A 19,992-nucleotide genomic window follows, 5' to 3' on the forward strand; every position below is an offset into this window, starting at 1 on the left:
TCAGATGGGGGACAGGACGGTGCAAGCTGGCGCATCACAAACCAGTGGACAAGTGCCCTGGAGTTCAGGAGATGGCTAGGAGTCCCCACTGGCGGTAATGCAACAGCTCTCTAATATTTCTCCCCTTCCCCAGGACATGCCAGGGAGTGGTCTCATCCTGGTTCATCTCTTTAGTAGAAGTTAACCACCCAGCACCCACCATGTGCCCAGCCCTACCTAGGGAGAGCAGAGAAAATGTATGCCCTCAGAGAGCATAAATTTAAGTGGAAGTAATTATGCACCCAATGACATAAGAATCACCTAGAGAGCTTGTTAAAACACGGAGTCCTGGGTCCCACCCCCAGAGATTCTGATTCAGTGACTCTGGGGTGGGAACTGAGATTTTGCATTTCTCACAGCTCTCCATTGTTTGAGTAGCATGATCTAGACCGCAGATGTTAGTTCTGGCTTTGGGCTTGAACTGCTTTTTAAAAACTCATCTGGGCCTTTTCCCTGGAAGAGACCTTATTTTGCCACTTTAATTTCACTCCTAGTGAGGCTGAGTGCTTATGCCACGGTACTATGGGTATTACAGGACACATAATAACTATAACACCTGCAGCAATTTTCTGCACCTTTCAGCGGTCCTGTCTCCTTATTTATAAAATAAAGGTTACCAGTTTGTTTCCTGGAACTAACTGAACATAATAATAAAAGCAAATAAATAAATAAATAAAGGTTATCAGAAGAGTTAGAGATAGCATATTTGTCCCTAACCTAAAACCTAGAACACAGAAGGAATCCCACTAATGTAAATTTCTGGTTTTCTGTACTCTCATAGAACTTTACCCAAACTCTTCAACATAGCCTTCCAAATGCTTTTCAGGGGTAGCAAACTGTTGTCTCTAGAGAGCCAAACATTATTAAGAGTCTGAGGAGTGGCTTAGCTGTTACCGAACCATGTGACTTTGGGCATTTCTCTTTATTTCTCTGAGACTTGATTTTTCTCATCTGTAGGGAAGAATATTTCCTCCACCATTGGCTTATTAGAAAGATCAGATTGAAGTACTTATGAAAACACTTGAGAAAATATAAGCCATCACGAAATGTGTAAGGTACTAGCAAGAAAAGTCATTAATAGTAATAACAAAGATTGAAGACTTGACCAAGACAGTACTTGACAAGTGTTCAGTCAGAGGTACAGATAACAGAGGACTATCAAGAGCTCAGAGAAGAGAATCTCTGGTTGAAGCAGTCAAGGAAATAAAATGGTATCTGAGCCTCAGAATAAAAAGTTTTATGGAGGGCCTGAAAGTGGGTACAGTTGGGCATAAAGGGGTGTGTTATATCCCAAACACTGGGAAACAGAGAAATGTGTGTCAGGCTGCAAAGTGAACTTGTTAAAATGAAGCTTCTACAGAGCAGATTTATTTTGAGAAGTAGTGAACAGTAAAGATGCTGAGTTCGTGCACTAGGGCCAGATCAAGATGTTGGGACTTTGTCCTTTAGACAGAGAGGGGCTTTGAAGGTTCTAGAGAAGAGGGCACTGCAGGAACGGATCCTTTCCAGGGTGGAGAAGCAGGAGAGGTGGTTACAGAATGGTAATGATAAGACCAGTGCAGCAGCAGGTAACATGGACTGATAACGGTGTGCCACAGCACCCTGTGATGCAGGCACTCAAGGAAACTGAGGCAGAGAGATGTAGCCAAATGCCAGCAGAGCTATCCTCTGCTCTTATGCAGAACCCAGCAACCGTGGCACTCTGTATGTACCAGGATCTCTGCTCGTCCAGAGTCTTAGAAGGCTTGGGAATCTGCCAAGCCAAAAGTTGTTGGGGCAAGTTATTACTTTTAATGTCTCTGCGTCTTCCTCATCATTGTCACAGCCTTGTTGCACCTCCAGGGCCAGTGGTTCTATGTCTCATTTCTCAGCAGTGCCAGCTGCTGTAGTCACCAAGATGGACAGTACACTGTCAATCCATCATGCCTGTTAACCAACTTCAAGGTGAAGTGTATCAGCCAGTTAGGTTAATTGTTTCTCTCCTTTTAGCTTTCTAAGCCCATATATATATGTTTATATATGTTTGACTAGGAGAAGGAGATAGACTAGTTGACATGTTTTATTAAAAAGAATAAATTTGATACATTTATAAAAATAAAGAAAAGTAGGATGGGGTGGTGAAGAACTAGTCCTTTGATTTTTAACTGATTTACATATTTTGTGTATAAATATTTTTTCATCAAAAGTTCCAAATCAGGGATGGGTCCCACACACCACACAAAATATATTAGAGACATTTATATGGATAGCAGGAAGGGAGACAGAGGGCTGAAATTTTCCAGGCACCCAGTGATTGATGGGGGCTGAGGCTCCCCCTGACGCTTTATTGAGTTTCCGATGATTATCTCTCGCTGAGACATTTTTTACAGATGACGGTCGAGCTGTCACAATGGACCATGGGGGAAAAAAAAACAACAATAATAACACTTTAATCTTTTTACTGCACTGCTCCCTAGTATCTCAGATTCATCTTCCCTGACGCACGCAGTTCATTATTCTGCCCCTCCCTGGATGGGAAATAAAGGAAAATAAATATATATGTAGACACACTTACCCACATACATACACACACACAGACTGGATATAAGAGACCACCTCAGAACAGAGAGAGGCAGAATTTATTGTTCTTTTTGCAAGTGTTGAGGTTTATTAGTAGAGATGCTGGGTTGGCTTGGAATTGGCTATTAATTACAGCATTTTGTATTTGTTTTTTATTGCAAGTTTTTAACATTTTGAAGAAAAGACAGAGGAGAGGCAAGCAGGTGTAGAGATGGGGAGCACAGAGGGACTGAGTTTGGCCAACCAGGAAGCATAACTGGCTGAAAGGCAGAGAGGGCAGGCTCCTCTTGTCGCCAGCCCTACCTGGAGGATCCCTGGCGCTGAAAGATGGGATGTTTTGGTTGGGACAGGGGCACAACAGGGGCAGTGGGGAAGTTAAGCTCAGAGTAACAATAGGTCACCTCAGAGGGGCTCTAAATAGCTATGACATGTTACTGCTGTGAGAGTTAGAAGAGATGGGAAGAAGCGGACAATCAAACAGTGTTGCTGGGCCTGCAGACAGCAGAGTAACACTTTCTTAAGAGGTTGTCCCACTCTTTGAATTTGATGGTGTGAAGGTGACATGTGGGCTTTGGAAACCTCCACCTGAGTCTGTGGTCCATGAAGGGGCACCTGCCTGGCTCAGTTGGTGGAGCATGCAGCTCTTAATCTCAGGGTTGTAGTTTGAGCCTCACTTTAGATGTAGAGATTACCTAAAATAAAACTTTTTTTAAAAAGGGGTGGGGGGAGGGTCCTGAGCCAGAAAGGATGCCACACTGTCTAGCATCACAGGCATGGTCAACAACATGTCTTCTTAAAGCTCCAACCTTCCCACTCTCCCCCTTCCCTTTCATGGGGATGAGAGAAGATGAGTTTGGGGTTCTTAGGGGAAGGCTGCCCTTTATGTGACTTCAGTAGAGTAAGTGCTGACCCAGTCTTCCCTTTAATTCTTCATACCTTTTCTGAGCTCCTACTAGAAGCTAATAAAGAGATAAACAGAGTTCTGTTCTTAAGGAGAAATTTTCCAGTCCATGGGCAAAGAACGTGGTGTCTGTGAGAACCATCTGCAAGTGGGGTCTTCTTCCCTCCATAGGCCAGCCTAGATGGCCATGAGTGCCTTCCTTGTAGGAAGGATAAAAAGATTTCTAAGACACAGGATCTATCCTTCAGGAACCCATCTTCTTCTTGGGGAGACAAGCTTACCATCTACTCACTAAGAAGTATTTATTGAGCACCTGCCATGTTTAGGAACATACACATGAGGCAATCTGCAAACCCATAAGACTTAAGAGAATGTTAACTAATTTGATGTTAACTAGATATTACTTGAATGCATAGAGGAAAGGGAGATCAGTGAAAATCAAACTGCTTGAGTTATAAAGAATAGGTAACTTGTAGATAAAAGGAATAATGAAGTCATGTAATCACATAAGGAAATGAGTACAGTCCTTGGAGTTAAACCGAGCAGCTCGGTCATTGAGTATCAGTGTCCTGAAACAAGCTACATACTTCTGTAGGTCATGGTTTCTTCATTAATTAAGTAGGAATAGTAATAACAATAAAAATAATAACCTAGTATGATTCTTGGGAGGAAAACAGTTGTAAAGTTCCCAGCACAGAACCTAGCACATAGTAAGTGCTCAATAAATGGAGGCTATTATTTTCTTACTTCTCCAAGAGTTATATACTTATTAATCCAAGTATTGGAGACTCTTAGTCCTAGGATATTAGGCATCAAGACCCCTATTACCTTCCACTGAGGATGAAATGGGCTCCCTGCAATGAGCCTGACGTAGTTTCTAGGCTAGTGTGAGAAGATCCTGGCCAGAGTGTGAGTGTCGCCTCAGGAAGAGGAAAGGGCACAATAATAAATGTTTTACCATTATTGAGTACCTACTGCATGCCAGGCAGTGTGCTCACCTCTTTATGTACATTTTTTTAATATAATAGCTTTGTTGAGATTTAATTCACATAGTTCAGTCATTTAAAGTGTGTAAGTTGGGGCTGGGTGGCTCAGTCAGAGTACTCAGTATCACTGAGATACTCACTGAGTATCTCAGTGGCTCAGTCAGATACTCAATCAGAGTATCTGACTCTTGATTTTGGCTCAGGTTGTAATCTCAGGATCCTGAGTTCGAGCCCTGCGTCCGGCTCCATGCTCAGCTGGGAGTTTGCTTGATTCTCTCTCTCCCTCTCCCCCCACTCATACTCATGTGTGCATGCACACATGTGTGCTCTCTTTCTCAAATAAATAAATCTGTTTTTAAAAAGTGTATGTCACTGGTTTATAGTATATTCACAAGGGTTGTGCATCCATCACCACAGTCAGTTTTAGAACATTTTTATCAGTCCCTAAAGAAACCCCATTCCCCATTTCCTCTCAACTCCCCCTAACTTTAGACAGCCACTGACCTTTGTTTCTTTAAATTTGCATATTTTGGGCATTTCATATAAATGGAGTTACAATAGATGATCTTTTGGACTGACTGCTTTCACTTAGCATGTTTTCAAGGTTCATTCATGTTGTAACACCTACTAGTACTTCATTCCTTTTTCATAGCTGAGTAATAGTTCATTAATGGATCTACCAAATTTCACATCTCCATCAGTTGAGGGATATTTGAGTTGTTTCTGTTCTATTCTATTATGAATAATACTGCTGTGAATGTTTGTGTACAAGTTTTGGTGTAGATATAATGATTTCAGTTTTCTTGACTTTATACCTAGCAGTGGAATTGTTTGGCCATAGGATAACTCTCTATTAACCTTTCGAGGAACTGCTAGACTGTTTTCCAAAGAAGCTGCACCATTATTTTACATTCCCACTAGCCATGTGTAAGGGGTCCAGTTTTTCTGCATCCTTAACCAGCTCTTGCTACTGCCTGTCTTTTTTACTTTGGCCATTGTGGTGGTTATGAAGTCGTTTCATGCTATGGTTTAAATTTGTGTTTCCCTGATGGCTAATGATTTTGACCATCTTTTCATGTGCCTTTTGGCCATTTGTACATCCATCTACTCAAATCCCAGGTCTATATTTTTTTAAAGATGTTATTTATTTATTTGACAGTCAGAGATCAGAAGTAGGCAGAGAGGCAGGCAGAGAGAGAGAAGAGGAAGCAGGCTCCCCGCCGAGCAGAGAGTCCGACGCAGGGCTCAATCCCAGGACCCTGGGATCATGACCTGAGCCAAAGGCAGCGGCTTTAACCCACTGAGCCACCCAGGTGCCCCAGCCTGGTCTATTTTTTAATTGGGTTTGCCATTGAGTCTTGCGAGGTAGGTGAGATTTGCAGATGAGGAAACATTCTCAGAGATGTTAAGTGTTTTGATCAATGTTGCACAGCGACTTTTGCTTCCCAGTCTGATTGACTCCAAACTCTTTTCTTTCTAAATCGCAGTGCTGCCTCCTGAGGACTCATGGTAGGATCACCAGGGTCCTCTTATGGGGGTTTTGACAGCAGGAAGAGAGGAGTTGAAAGTCTATTTGGAGACATTAACTAGGACTAGGTAGGAAAAGCCTCTGAAACTCAAACAGAGGAATATGGATGTATTACAGCTCCAGGACTGGAAAAATGGCCATTTCCTAGGGGGCTGGCCATTTCCTGTGCCCCTGACTATACCACATCATCTTTGATTTTCACAGTAAACCAGTTCATAGATATTAATGTTTCCATTTTACCAATGATGAATTTGAGGCCTGGAGGGATGAAGTAATTTTCCAGAGTCATCAGGATTAGAATTTGGTTCTCTCCAACTCAAAATTCTGAACTCTTTCCTGCCAGAGATATTTTATAAAAGATAGATTTTTTTCAGCATTATTTGAAGCATTTACAAGCTCTTGAGGCCATGGCCCAGCCCATGGAAAGTACTTAATTAATGGTTGGTGGATGAATGAGGAGATAGACCTTGTGTGTATGGTGAAAAAGGACCTAATTCCAGCGGGGATTCTGTGGGGCAGAAGGATTTTAAGTGAGATATTGGAGGTCTCATCCCAAGGCTTAGTGTCCTGGGGGCTTTGCTCTAAGCTTCTAAACATGAGGCTTGGGAAGAGTGTTCTGATGCCCAGACATCCTTGGCTTCCCGGGAGCAAGACAAGGCAGGTAGAGGTGGAATGGTTTAATCAGCCTTGCATCTTTCTTGTTTTTAGCACAAGAACATTAGAGGAAGGACACTCAGAGACCATCCAGTTTGGTGCATTCTGGTACATTCCCAAGCACTGCCTACTGAACATTGCTGAGATGGGGACCCAAGAATCAACAGTTTTTACAAGTTACCCAGGTGATTTTGTTCCCACTAAAGTTTGAGAACCATTGGTGTAGAAAAACTCTTCAACTTGAAAAATAGGGAGTCTGGGACACAGAGGGCTTGAAATGCATTCCAAGGTAGTTGAATGAGTTATTTTTTAGTCCAGATCTCTCATCTCCTGATCTGTTGTTTTTGCTGTTCACCATGTTGCTTAATTCCTTAACAAAAAACTATTGTGTGCCCATAGCTTTCAGGATAGAATCCAAACCCCTCTGAGAGTCGGCCCTCTGCCTCCATGGGCAACCTCCTCTCTGCTCACAGCATCCTAGGTTCACTGAGAGACTCAGTTTCTTGAATGTACAGGTAGTGCAGTCTTTACCCCTGGCCTTTACAAACACCACTTTCTTTCCTAGAACGTCCTTCTTCCCCTCTCTACCTGGCAAGATCCCCCTCATCCTCAAGACAGTTTATATCTTGAGGTAATGTGTGTGCCCTGTCTCTGCTGCCATCAGACTGTGAATGTGTGACTCTCATAGCGCCTGCTGTTCTGAGCTGCTCACTTGTGGTATGTTCATGAGCAGGCAGGTGGGTAAAGGCTCTCGTATGTTCATCGCTGAAGCTGTGTAAAATACGTGATACTGTATGAAATACATACAGAAAATGTTATCAACTAGTTACTGTCATCCACGAAGAGCCTAGGATGTAATTGGGGAGTCAGAGGGAAATTTTAACGCAAGAAACTATTATAAGAGATGTTGTTAGTAAAGAATTAACTGGTAAATGGGTACACATAATCAACACAGCAGGCATCCAGGGCAGAGCTGGGAGGAAAGGACTTTCTGGAAGAGGAGCCTTGGACAGGGCTTTAAAGAACAGGTAGGATTTGAAAAGAGAAAGAGGGGTTTCCAGGCTGTGGAAGGAAATGAAGGGCCTTGTCTTCCCTGGGATTGGTCTCATGTGACTCCTCACAGGGCGTCTCCCTCTCGCTCCATCCTCTGCCCAAAGACAAACACAAGAGGCAGAGCTGACAGCGCCCATAGAGGCTGAGGTGGCGGTGGTTCCATCCCTGCTGGCAGGAGGGGGCTGTCTCAGGTAGTGAGGATTTAAAGAGGTAGTAGATACAGAATAGCCTGGAGGAAGCAGAGCCCAGAGGCTTCTTCCCTAAGACTCTTTATAAAAATTTAACCCAGATCCTGAGCTTCAAGCAAGGTCAGCCAACCCTGGTTTATGTGAGGCTTGAGTCTACAGGCACTGATAGAAGCTGGGCATGGAGAAGCATAGAAGCATGAGCCAGGGGGCCTCTGGATTTGGTTCTCTCCACTACCAATTAGCAGTGCAGGTTGGGCAGGCCACCCAGCCTTTTTACCTCTGTCTTCTAATCTGTTGAACAGAGAGAATGGTATCTGTCCTAAGTTGTCACAGGGTGAGGAAACAATCGCGCTGATGTTGCACAGATGGAAGGGGCTGTTCTCGCCCTTGTCAGAGTAGTTGTAGAGGTTCTCTCTCATGGGGACATGCTCACATCTTTAAAGGCAAAAGGCGCTGCTGGACCCTCCGTGACATTAGACAGCACAAGTTCCTGGGAGTGTCACTCGTAATTAGGGTTGTCTTTCTTCTGCATAAGGCAGCAGTAATAAAGCTTTTGTTACCCAGAGACCACCCATCTTGACTCCTATACCTTTTTTCAAAGTCTCCCCCAATAGACTTTGCATATGTGGAAAGTGCCATGTCTGATTCATGTCCGTGCCCCCAGTGCTTAACCCAAGAGAGAGAGCAGCATTAGTCAATGTGGTGATGTTTAAAAAATACCTCTTATCAAAAAAAAAAAAAAACCCTATTATCAGATTTGATTCTCATAATATTTAAATATTTAGTATTGCTCAAATTATTTCTTATCATACCCATTTTACAGATAGAAGAACTTAGTGGCAGAGCTTAGATTCAGGACTGTAAGACCCCCTTTACCTTAAATCAGTCTTTCTCACTGGGGAAGACAGTTGCTTTTTTTTGCAGTTTCAGCAGTGCTGGCAAGTGGCCAGGGCTGTGTGACAGGCTTCAGGGACTACTTTCACCTCTGCTGACTCCTTGGCCCTGCTGAGTCCAAGGGAATCCTGCAAAGAGCACATCGGGCACATGTGTTTGCGACAGCACCCAAGGCATAGACTTTGCAACGTCGAAAGGCAGAGGTGGAAGCAGGAGGATGACAGTGCAATGTGTTGGCCTTCTCCCTGTGGTCAGAGGAGCGGAGAGACGTGAATAGCTGGCTTAGAGGAGAAACAGGAACCTGAGCTCATCTTACCCTGTGCTAGAGACAGGCTGGTAAATGGCTTAGTTGGGAAGGGGTCAGTTCACTGGCTGAGGATCACCCGTAAACACGGGGCCTCAAAAGACCACCTTGGTGGACAGCTGGTGAACCAGTCTTGGGTGAGTCATTTTAGCTTCCATGGATTTATTTCCTTTTCCTCAGGGAGAGTGGGTGATGGTGCGTGCTGCACCTCTCCCCACACCTCCTTTCCGCCTTTAGCTACTTTTTTTGGATAGAGAATAATATGACCTCGAATGATCTGGGGGCTTCAGCAAGATCTTATGGGACAGGCTTCTCAAACTGGGTGATGTGAGGAAATGAGCTTATTGCTAAGAGCACCAAATGGGCCTAGCTGACTTTGACTAGGTCGTAGCTCCCATGCTAACTGATTACAGTACCTTTCTTAACTTCAGTTTTCTCATCTGTAACATGACAATAACTTCTACATCACAGGGTTAATCTAAAATAAATAAGGAAAGCAAAATGCTCTTTTACAGGTGATTGTAATGCACTACTCAGTCCCAAAGAATGTTCTGGGGAACACTAATACTGCAGGTTTTTAACAAGGACAAGGTAGAAAGAGGCTGCCGAACAGGAAGCTGCTGACTAACACCAAATTAAACAGCTGGTTCTTACTCAGCACTGTGCCTTTCAGAAAGAAAAGTATATGAAGGATTCCCCAAATGCAGCCACTTTTCACAGAGAGAATGCACTTTTGGAAGCACAAGACTAGATAGGAAGGGTAATAGCTGACATTTACTGAGAGGTATTGTATGCCAGGCACTGTTCCAAGCCCCTTTACTCACAATGTCTTGTCTAATCCTTACAACATCCCATAAGAGGCTACTGTTATCTCCATTTACCGATAAAGAAACTTGGCATAGAGAGGTTAGGTGATTTACCCAAGATTACAGTGAGTAAATTCAGAACTGGGATCCAAACACCAGGCTCTGGCTCCTGAGATCACTTATATAACAGCCACACTCTAAAACGGGTAATCCTAGGAACTTATTTATGTGTTATGTATCTTATTAGCTAATTCAACAAGTATTTATGAAGCCCATATTTATGTCTAGACACGTACTGGCCACTGGGGATACAACTCTAAAGACAGTCACACTTTCTGCCCTCAGTGAGCATTTGGTCTGGTAGGGAACATAGTCAAGTAAACAGATGATTACAACAGAATAGAGTCAATACCGTAATTGGGAGATGTCTAAGGTGCTAGGGGAGCTCTTGGGAGGAACAACTGCCTCAGACTGAGGGAGAATCACTGCAGGAAGGGACTAAAGTGAATTGGAATTAGTCAACCAAAGGCATGGGAGAGGGGAAAACGTTCCAGGTAGTAGAATAGTATTTGCAAAACCTCAGAGGCAAGAAAGCACATTAGGAAGGGAGGGAATAGTGAGAGATGAGACCTCAGAGGTGTGCAGGAACCCTCTTCAGATACATTCCTTATTAGCTGGGCTATGACGTTGGCACTCTGCTGACATTTGTCCCTGAACTGAATAAGTCTAGCCGTATTCCTTAAGTTCATGTGCTTTTTATGGTAAGCACCCAGTGTACAGCTCTGTCATTGTGTTTACGAAACAGTCTTATAATTTGTCTGTTCCTGATTGTTGCATTAGACTGTTAACTTCTTAAAGTCAAGAACCCTGTCTTCTTCATTAGTATGTCTCCAGAAGCTATCACTATGCAGTGATGCTCAGTAAATGTTGTTTGTTGAATGAATGATGTGTTTTCTTTGTAAAATGGATTATATCCTTCCTGCTTTCGTGAGCCAACTATCACTTTTCCTCAGGTGCATCATTATATCCAGCAGTTAATGTCCTATGTGGAGTTCAGTGGTGCCCTTAGGGGATTTTGGGGTGCTGTATTCTTGACTTCCTCTTTCAGCTTTTTGTGGTGCTGTTCTTTTCCCTTCCTGCCTAGCCAGGACTTGATTATAATCAATTTGCTGGATTCTGAAGCCTCCTCCCCAGCCTTGTTTGTTTCTCCTAATCTGCAGTGGGCTGGAAATAAGATCATTTACCATGATTTGATAAGACTGTTTGTGACTAAGAGTTAGTAATCTCTGAGTTAGGCCCTGAAGAGCCCTTGTGCTGCTGAAATGCAGATGCACCACATGGGGCTTGTATGTTAGCTACTCAGAGCTTCTTCCTGTTCTCCCTGCTCAGGAGAGGTCAGATTACACTCAGGGTTTGGAGGAGGTGTTCAGTCTGGAGAGCCTCTGCATGGTGGAGAAGAGCTGTTCTACCTTTGTGTGGCTAAACTACAGCAGTGTCTATTCTTCAGCTACACATTCCACCAACTTCATTTTGGCTAAACACTTGAAATGCTTCCACCTAAGCTAGCTTATCCAGAGGCTAGCTACAAAGCTCAGGCCGATCTCTATAAAGGCAAGTTCCACCAAGAGTGTGTTGTATCTTCATTTGAGCAGAGAAGAGTGAGTAGGAACCAAGGCTGAGACCAGAATATCTGGGCTCTGGGCTCTGATTCCCTCATTTGCAAAAGTAGAGTGACAACATGATATGATGTAAACAAAAAGCATTCGGATTAGATCTGGGTTCTAATCCTCACTCAACCACTCACTCACTAGGTGACCTCTGTACCTCAATTTCCTCATCTGTACAATGGGAATTATAATACCTACTGTATCAGGTGGTTAGAAGAATTAAATAGATTGTGTGGAGTGACCGTGCCAGGCATCGAGTAGAAAAAGGTCATTAGGTGACATCTGTTAGTATTAGGAAGAGACGTTATAGTTTTCTTGTTTGGGGAAACTTGTAAATAGGAAGTCCAGTTTCTCAGGAGGGAAATGCATAGACTCCATTCCATTATCACTTAGAAAAGAATGATTTAGAACTGGTATGGTGTGGGGCACGTGGGTGCCTCAGTCAGTTAAGTGTCTGCTTTAGGCTCAGGTCACAGTCCCAGGGTCCTAGGATTGAGCCCCGCATCAGGCTGCCTGAGCCTGCTTCTCCCTCTCCCTTTCCCTGTTGCTCCCCCTGCTTGTGCTCTTTCTCTGTAAAACGAATAAATAAAATCTTTAAAAGAAAGAAAGAAAGAAAGAAATAGTATGGAACTTTTAACTACCTAGGCAAGGTTACCTCTTGACTAAATTATACCCTTTATCCAGTGGGAGGTAAGAGAAATCTGCCTTTTCAAACTCTGTGCCATGGGCTAGTGGGAGGGGAGTACAGGTACGTAGGACCCAAATTTTGCCCTCAACAAACTCAGCTCAGGAGGGAATATAAGACAGTAATTTCAATAATTTCTACATGAGGCAGAAAGAAACCCTGTCTATACAGGATAAATATTGTTCTATGGGTTCTCATCTCTAAGGCAGGGCCCCAGAGGTAGGGTAACCACCCAATTTATTGTCCAAACTGGGACTGTACAGTGTAGTAGGCATAAACCAGACCCATCCAGGGTGAACTGGGACATATGTGGTCACCCAGCCCAGAGGGTCCTATAAAATTGATGTTCGTTTTAGGTTCTTCTGTATTAAATTGGAGAGTCATGAATATTAGCACTAGAGTGAACTGGGGGGTTTTGGTTCTTTGACCATATGAAATGCTTATTCTTTTTTCCCATTTAATCTATATAACTCTATTTTTTTTACTTAAAGTCAATTAGCCAACATATAGAGTACATCATTAGTTTCAGCTATAGTGTTCAATAATTTGTCAGTTGCATATAACAATACCCAGTGCTCATCACATCACATGCCCTCCTTAATACAACTCTTTTTAAGTGGTGGGCTTATTGTCCATATTTTTTCAGTTGAGAAAACTGAGATTCAAGAGCAAGTACAACTACATGTGCCTTTGAACCCCTCTTTTCTTCCATAGCCTTGAGGTCATCAATCAATGAAAGTCTTTCTCTTTGTACTTATCCCCTTCCTTTTAGAATCTTTCCCTAATACTATAAACATGCTCAGGTCTCATATAGCCTTTAGAAAATCATCTCACCTACAGTTATTCTCTACGAACCATTTGGTGTCTGTCTTTCTTTTATCAACCAATCTCTGGGAGGACCAGCAGACACTTGCTACATTCATTGCCTCCTCCTTACATCTTGAACTCACTCTCCAATGGCTCTGTAAAAGGGAGATAGTATAGAGATTGCCTAAAGTCATATATTCTTGGGTCAAACAAACCTGCATTTCTGCCACTGACTAGCTTTGCACTCTTGAATCAAAAACTCTTCTATAACCCTTAGTTCCTGTCTGTAAGTAGAATTATAGCACCACTGTCTGAGGACAGTTGCAAGGATTTCATCTGGGATGAAATGCTTGTTGTTCTTACCTTCAAAAAAAAAAAAAAAATGTTCACAGCAGATTATTAAAGGTTAAAAAAATACAAAATTGCAATATAGTAAGCTCTAATTTTGAAGAACAGGTATGCATAAGAGATATATATGTGCTTTGTAGGATTGTGTGTAGGATATACATTCATGCTAGTATGTATATATGTTTAAGGAGAGAGAGAGACATATAACAATATTAAATGTAGTTTCCTGAGTTGTTGAGCTGATGATACCTTTTCTACTTTGTACTATTTTGTGATTTCAAATGTGTAATAACTTTTAAAAATTAAAAAAGTTCTTTACAAAATAGTACTAAATACTCACTAGTTTATAAACATCTTTAAAATAGAGAGGTATGTTACTGTTCTGCTAGGAACGCCTTTTTCTCTCACCTGCTTACCATCCCCTAGCGAACCCCCAGCCTCCTTTCTTCACCTGGATAACATCCCTAGCCCCTTCAAGACTCTTATCTTTTGGGATGCTCTCTTCATGCCCAAACTGAGCTAAGCTCCCCTCTTCCTTCTGTATCACCCTGTTATAACTCTAACATAGCATTTATCTCAGATAGCACTTTATATACCTATTTTTGTCGCTTTCTTCATCAGATTGATTCAGGGACCATATCTGATTCATTTCTGTGTCTCCAAATGAATCCTAACACATAACAGATGTCAGTAAACATTTGTGAACTAACTGGCCTTGTTGTACCTCCTCTCACCCCTCACCGATGGCCCAGCACATAGTAGGTGCATTATATGTTTAGTAAGCTGTGTAGATGATTGAGGGAGGGAAAGAAAACACCAAGGTGATATTGGTGACTCCTGGCATTTGTTGCTAATGGGAGGGTTTGTGTTGCTGTCCCCCCAGTCCTGGTAACCCGAGAGGATGACTTCAACAACCGACTAAACAACCGTGCCAGCTTCAAGGGCTGCACAGCCCTGCACTACGCTGTCCTTGCTGATGACTACCGCACTGTCAAGGAGCTGCTTGATGGAGGTGAGCGCATGGGGGAATGCGGTTGGAGGTTGGCAGAGAAAGAGTATTTGGCAACCTCTCCACTCTGGAAAATCCATGCTTCTGCAGAGCTCTGTTCCCCTCGCAGAGTGGGAAATGCCCAGAGGGTGGCTCCACCTCATGAGAGTGGCTCTGAGATGTGTGATTTGCCTTCATGTGGCTGGAATGTGTTCTTTGCCTGTGTGTGTGTCACACACCACACCATGCTGCCTGTCTGCATATGCTCTGAGTTTTTTTTATTGTGCCTCTCTCCAGAAATATCCTCTTTTCTCCCCTGTGACCTCCAGAGCAGGGCTAGTGGAACAAGGAGGGAAGCCCTTCAACTCTGTACCAGTGCAGGTCTCAAAGACATTCTCCTTGATCCCATGCCCCAACCACAGTCTAAATTAGCCCCCTTTCATTACTCTGGATCATGGCACGCTATTCTTTCCCATCATCACTCTTGTCACAATCTGGAATTATTTTCTTTTTTTTCTTTTTTTTTTTTTTTTTTTTGGAATTATTTTCATATGTTCAGTAGCCTTCTCCCTAACTTGACTCACTCCCTAAAGGCCACTGATTTGTCCCTAGCACCTAGTTTAGTACTTGGCATAAAGTAAGCACTCAATAAATCTTTCATTGATTGAATACCCTCCCTTTGGAGAGTGTTGGTTTAATTGGAGGGACAGTATGTGCCATCCCCCAGTTTGGGCTGGGCTCATCCTATGTTGGTCTGGTACAGAGTTACCTCCCACCTGTCAGATATTTCCCAAGCTCTCACTTTCCCTCCCACTTCCTCTTATCCCATTCTGGCCTCTCTTTGGGGTAGGGAGAGAAGCATCTTACCTAGGTGTAAGGCCCAGGCCTCTGAGTATGGCACAGGACTATCTCTTTATGCCCTTGCTGCCACTTCTTGAGGGCCTAGGGACTTTCTCTTGGGCCTGGATACCAAGGGCCTCCTTGTTGGTGGTCATTCTTCATAGAGCCTGGGAGCCAGAAGCGGCCTCAGAAGTCCTCTGAGTAACCCTGATTATGCTCCCCCTCCTCCTGGCAGGAACCTTCAACAGCTGCCAGGCTGGCATTTCCTTGGACCCTAGCAATGACTGAGGGAACCGTGTTTCTTCCCCAGGAGTCCATTCCATTTTAATTCTTCTCTAACTGCTTAAAACATCTTTTTTAAATACACTGTGATTTTCTTCTCTGTCATTTCTGCCAACTGTCCTCTGCAACCTAATCACTTTTTCAAAATCCAGTATTCAAAGAAAGTTCTTTCAGTCCCAGAGCCCTTCCTTCACAGCCTAACATTCCCAGATAATGTTCTAGTCCTTGTCATGTGATTAGGCTGGAGGGGTTTCTCAGTAATCCCCAAGTCCCGCCACCTTCTGTCAGCCACAGCCACACTGGCTTAAAATTTAGGCCTGGCCCATACCCCCTGCCTAGGCGATCTGCCTCAGAGCAGCAGGGTGTGGCTGGCTCTGGGGCATGAATGCTGTGAGGTGTAGGACTTCTCATGGATGTGGTGACATTGCCTGGGGTGACTGATGCTTTCAGAGCAAGAGCTCACTGCTTTCAGAAATGGAGACTTAGAAAACTTGTCTCCAAGCAAGGTGCTGCTGACTTTGTCCTTTGGAAAGATTTCAGGCAAGATATTTGCAGCTAAGAATGGGAGCATTCACCATAGGGCTTGTTTCTGCTGAGCCTTAAAATCAGTCAGTACTCGAAGCCATTGTCCAGTGGTTTACATTCCCTGCTTCCCGTCAGCCCCCAAACAGGGAATTCACTCTAAAGAGAGACCCTCACCCAGCCTTCCAGATCGAACACCTTTGAAATGAAGATGCGCAGGCCTTTTATGAACCATCCCCCACCCTCACCCCCCCAGGCCAAGGCTGGTCCTTTGAGCCATTCCAGGGGCATGGTTCCTGCCTGTTGGCTTGGAACAGATGCCCTTAGCCCCCAACTTTACAGTTCGCCCACCTGCCTTTTTACCCAGCATCTATTTACACCCCCTGCCTTAATCTCCCAGCCTCAAGGGCCAAAACCATTAACCCACTTATTTCTCCTTTCCCGACCTGAACAAGTGGCCGTCACTCAGGGCCTGCAGGCCTGCCAACTTCTATCCCCCCTCACCCCCCTTGACCTCTCTTGGTCTGCCTGTGTGTGTGACCAGCCAACCGAGAGGCAAGATCCTGCTCTCTTGTCCTAGGGGCTATTGCCAGTCACATTTCCAAGGTCTTGTGACCTCAGCTGACCTCCTCCCGAGGGTTTCAGGGAAGGCAGAAGGGCTGCCTTCCTGCCCAATGAATTTTCTCAACCTATATTTGCCACTGGCTTTGCTGCAGCAACTTTAGAGGGATACTTTCTGGGAGATCCAAGGCAGGCCTAGGCACAGGGGCAGCCTGTGCTCACGAGGTCCACACAGAACCCTTGTCTTTGAAATTGCTGAGTGTCCACAGGGCTTTAGTTACCCCGTATGAGAGCTGGGAGGAGGTCCAGGCAGCTGCATCAGTCTATTAACGTGGGCAGTTCTCCGATCCCTTCAGAGGCAGCGTGGAGTAATAGAAGGGACACTGAGGACCTCAAAGTCAGGCCAACCTGGGTTTAAATCCTACCTCCCCCACCTACTAGCTGTTTTGCCTTGGATATGTTGCCTTAACTTTCTAGGCCTCAGTTTCTTATCTGTCAGATAACACCTGGAAGTATCACAGGGGTAACATGGGGAGTAGTGATAATGCCTGTATATGCCCAGATATGTGGTAAGTGCACCATGATTGTGTAAAGATGTCAAGCTCTCCTCCTGACAGGTATAAGTCTCCTATTTCCTCCTATGTAAAACCTGTGCTCCTGCCTAAAGACTTCTTCATTCTCTTTCAGCCACAACTTCTCCATCCTGCCTAAAACAACCATCGTGTTCCCTCTCTTCTCATCTAGATCCCTCTCTCAGGAAGCTTCTCTTGGTGCTCTGGTCCAGTCTCATAGCACCACCTCTGAGTTCTTGCATTGTTAGGCTGAATGCTTAGCACAGGTCATTTCTTCATCTTTAGGAGGTCCTGTAACATAGTGGAAAGAACACAAGCTTGGGAGTCTGACAGACCTGGGTTTACTTTAGTTCTGCATTGTCACTGTGGGCTAGGTAGTTGTCATTTATGAACCCATAGACTTCAGGGCATCCTAAGATGATCAGGCAAATTGACCCTGACCCTGAGAGATTCTCAGACTGGTAGAGGAGATAGATATGGAAACAGGCAGTGACAGGTGGGTGGGTTTCTGGTGGGGGACTGGACAGGGGCTCTGGGAACATAAAGGAGGAAGTATCCTAGTGAGTAAAGATGTGGAGTCAGTTATAGAAAGCTTGAGGCTAGGGGGCAGGGGTGTGTGTGTGTGTGTGTGTGTGTGCGCGCGCGCGCGCATGTGCGTGCTTAAACCTTACTAGGAAGAGTTAATGGGAGGCATAAAGAATAGCATGGAGGACTTTAGAAGAAGGCAGGGAAAAATGAAGGGGGAGAAAAGGGAGTGGGAGATGAACCATGAGAGACTATGGACTCTGGGAAGAAAACTGAGGGTTTTACAAGGGGGGGAGAATGGGAGAATGGGTGAGCCCAGTGATGGGTATTAAGGAGGGCGTGGATTGCATGGAGCACTGGGTGTTATATGCAGACAGTGAATCGTGGAACAGTACATCAAAAACTGATGTCCTGTATGGTGACTAACATAACACAATTAAAAAAAAAAAAAAGGAAGGATAATGGGAGTTTGCCAGTTTTATGTGGTTGGGTTCTGAGTTCTGAATTCATGAGGACCAGTTTTCTACTCCTGAGCTCCACAAAGAAGTGGACGCCTTTGTGGTTCTCATTCTGTGACTGTGCTGCTTCTGCCTGTGTTGTTGGCTAATGAACTAAAAAGCTCTGCCTCAGCACTTGACTGCCAAGTACAAGAGAAGGTTGGAGGGAGGTAGGGTAGGAGAGAGAGGATGACTAGGAAGAGGAAGAGGAATAATCAGGAGGGTGGGGAGTTGCCTCCCTTAAGCCCCTAGAGTTGTCTACCTGTATTTCTAGGGCTCTTCAGGGGCTTTCGCAGCTGTTTCCTCCCAGGGATGTGATCCCCTGCTAGATCCATCTTCCTGAGACATACCTCCAATCTTGGCAGCCTTTCTCAACCAGGGTTCCTCCAGAGCATTGAGCCCTAATGCTGTAAGGCAGCCACTGTACACATGGAATAACTCCTCTCCCAGGCATCTAAAATGGTACAAGTTATGCACCATTCTTGGGAGAACTGAAAAAATCGTTACTCAGATAGTTTCCTGTGTGTGGTTCAGAGGAGAAGCCCAGTTGAGGAAAGCTGCAAGTCAAGGGCATGAACTATGGAGTCAGGATCTGAATGCCAGCCCTGCCACTGCCTGTGGTCTTGGACCAACTACAGACTGCTCTGAGGTTCTCTTTCCTCATCTGGAAATGGAAGTGTGCCACCTACTCTGTCATGTCAGGAGTAGGGCATGTGTATATTCTACAGGGGAGGCACTTTATGGATAATACTTAATAACTTCAAAAACAGTCAGTGCTTACTTGTTAAAAAAATAAATACAAAATAGGGGCTCCTCGGGGCGCCGGGGTGGCTCAGAGGGTTAAGCCTCTGCCTTTGGCTCAGGTCATGATCTCTGCTCAGCAGGGAGCCTGCTTCCTCCTCTCTCTCTGCCTGCCTCTCTGCCTACTTGTGATCTCTGTCTGTCAAATAAATAAATAAAATCTTAAAAAAAAAAAAAATAGGGGCTCCTGGCTGGCTGAGTCTCTAGAGCATGCGACTCTTGATCTTGGGGTTGGAGCCGCGTGTTGGGTGTATAGATTACTTAAAATAAAAGTCTAAAATAAATACATACATATATACATACACACATGCACACACACATATATAAACAATATAAAAAGAATCCTACTCATCCTAACTTTTTAACCTGATTTTGGAGACATTCTAGTCTGACCCTCACCTAACTTTTTTCCCACTGCTACCCTAATCAGCTGTACAGTAATGTCGCCCCAGAGTTCCTACCTTGGTGCCTTTACTCATGCAGGTTTTTCTGCCAGTCAGTCCACATCTTCAGTGCCACTTCCCTTCTGAACTCTTCCCTGCTCCTGGACCCTGGGATTTGGGTCCAGTCCCTGCTACTAGACTGAGGTAGATTGAGGGTGAAGACAGTGTCTGATTTGCCCCTGCCTCCTTTGTCACGGTGCTCTGCACACAGTTTAGTATGTGATGGGGTGCACTGGTAAATCTCTAAGGCCACTGTAGATTTTCCATTGGGAGATGTGGCACCCTTGTTTCCTGGCCCACTCGATCTTCATGTCAGATTGTATCTGGTGTCTTAGAGCTCTACACACAAGCCACCTCTTTACACCTATCTTTGTAGTTACAGTACCACTGCCTTTTCAGTGCTTATCACCTCCAAAACACTTGGCCTTTGTGAAACCTACAGCACTTTCCCCAGGGCTTCCCTTAGCCACTTTCCTTCTACTTACTTTCTTGGCTCTTCCTTGCCCTTCTCTCCCAAGGGCATGACTGAGTCCTCAGTGTTA

The 19,992-nt window shown here is 44.3% G+C and overlaps 1 protein-coding gene across 3 annotated transcripts in view; it reads left to right on the forward strand.

Annotated features, from left to right (window-relative positions):
- Positions 1-19,992, forward strand: part of CLPB (ClpB family mitochondrial disaggregase) — a 142,588-nt gene that overhangs the window by 58,414 nt on the left and 64,182 nt on the right. For 2 of the 3 annotated variants that reach the window (XM_059133529.1, XM_059133541.1), the window contains 2 exons: positions 5-94; positions 14,303-14,431. In XM_059133529.1, coding sequence (XP_058989512.1) covers positions 5-94; positions 14,303-14,431 — 219 coding nt within the window. The remainder of the gene's footprint in view (positions 1-4; positions 95-14,302; positions 14,432-19,992) is intronic. The other variant, XM_059133534.1, reaches the window with a different exon arrangement.

Source organism: Mustela lutreola, chromosome 1, assembly GCF_030435805.1.
Source record: "Mustela lutreola isolate mMusLut2 chromosome 1, mMusLut2.pri, whole genome shotgun sequence".
Classification (NCBI taxonomy): domain Eukaryota; kingdom Metazoa; phylum Chordata; class Mammalia; order Carnivora; family Mustelidae; genus Mustela; species Mustela lutreola.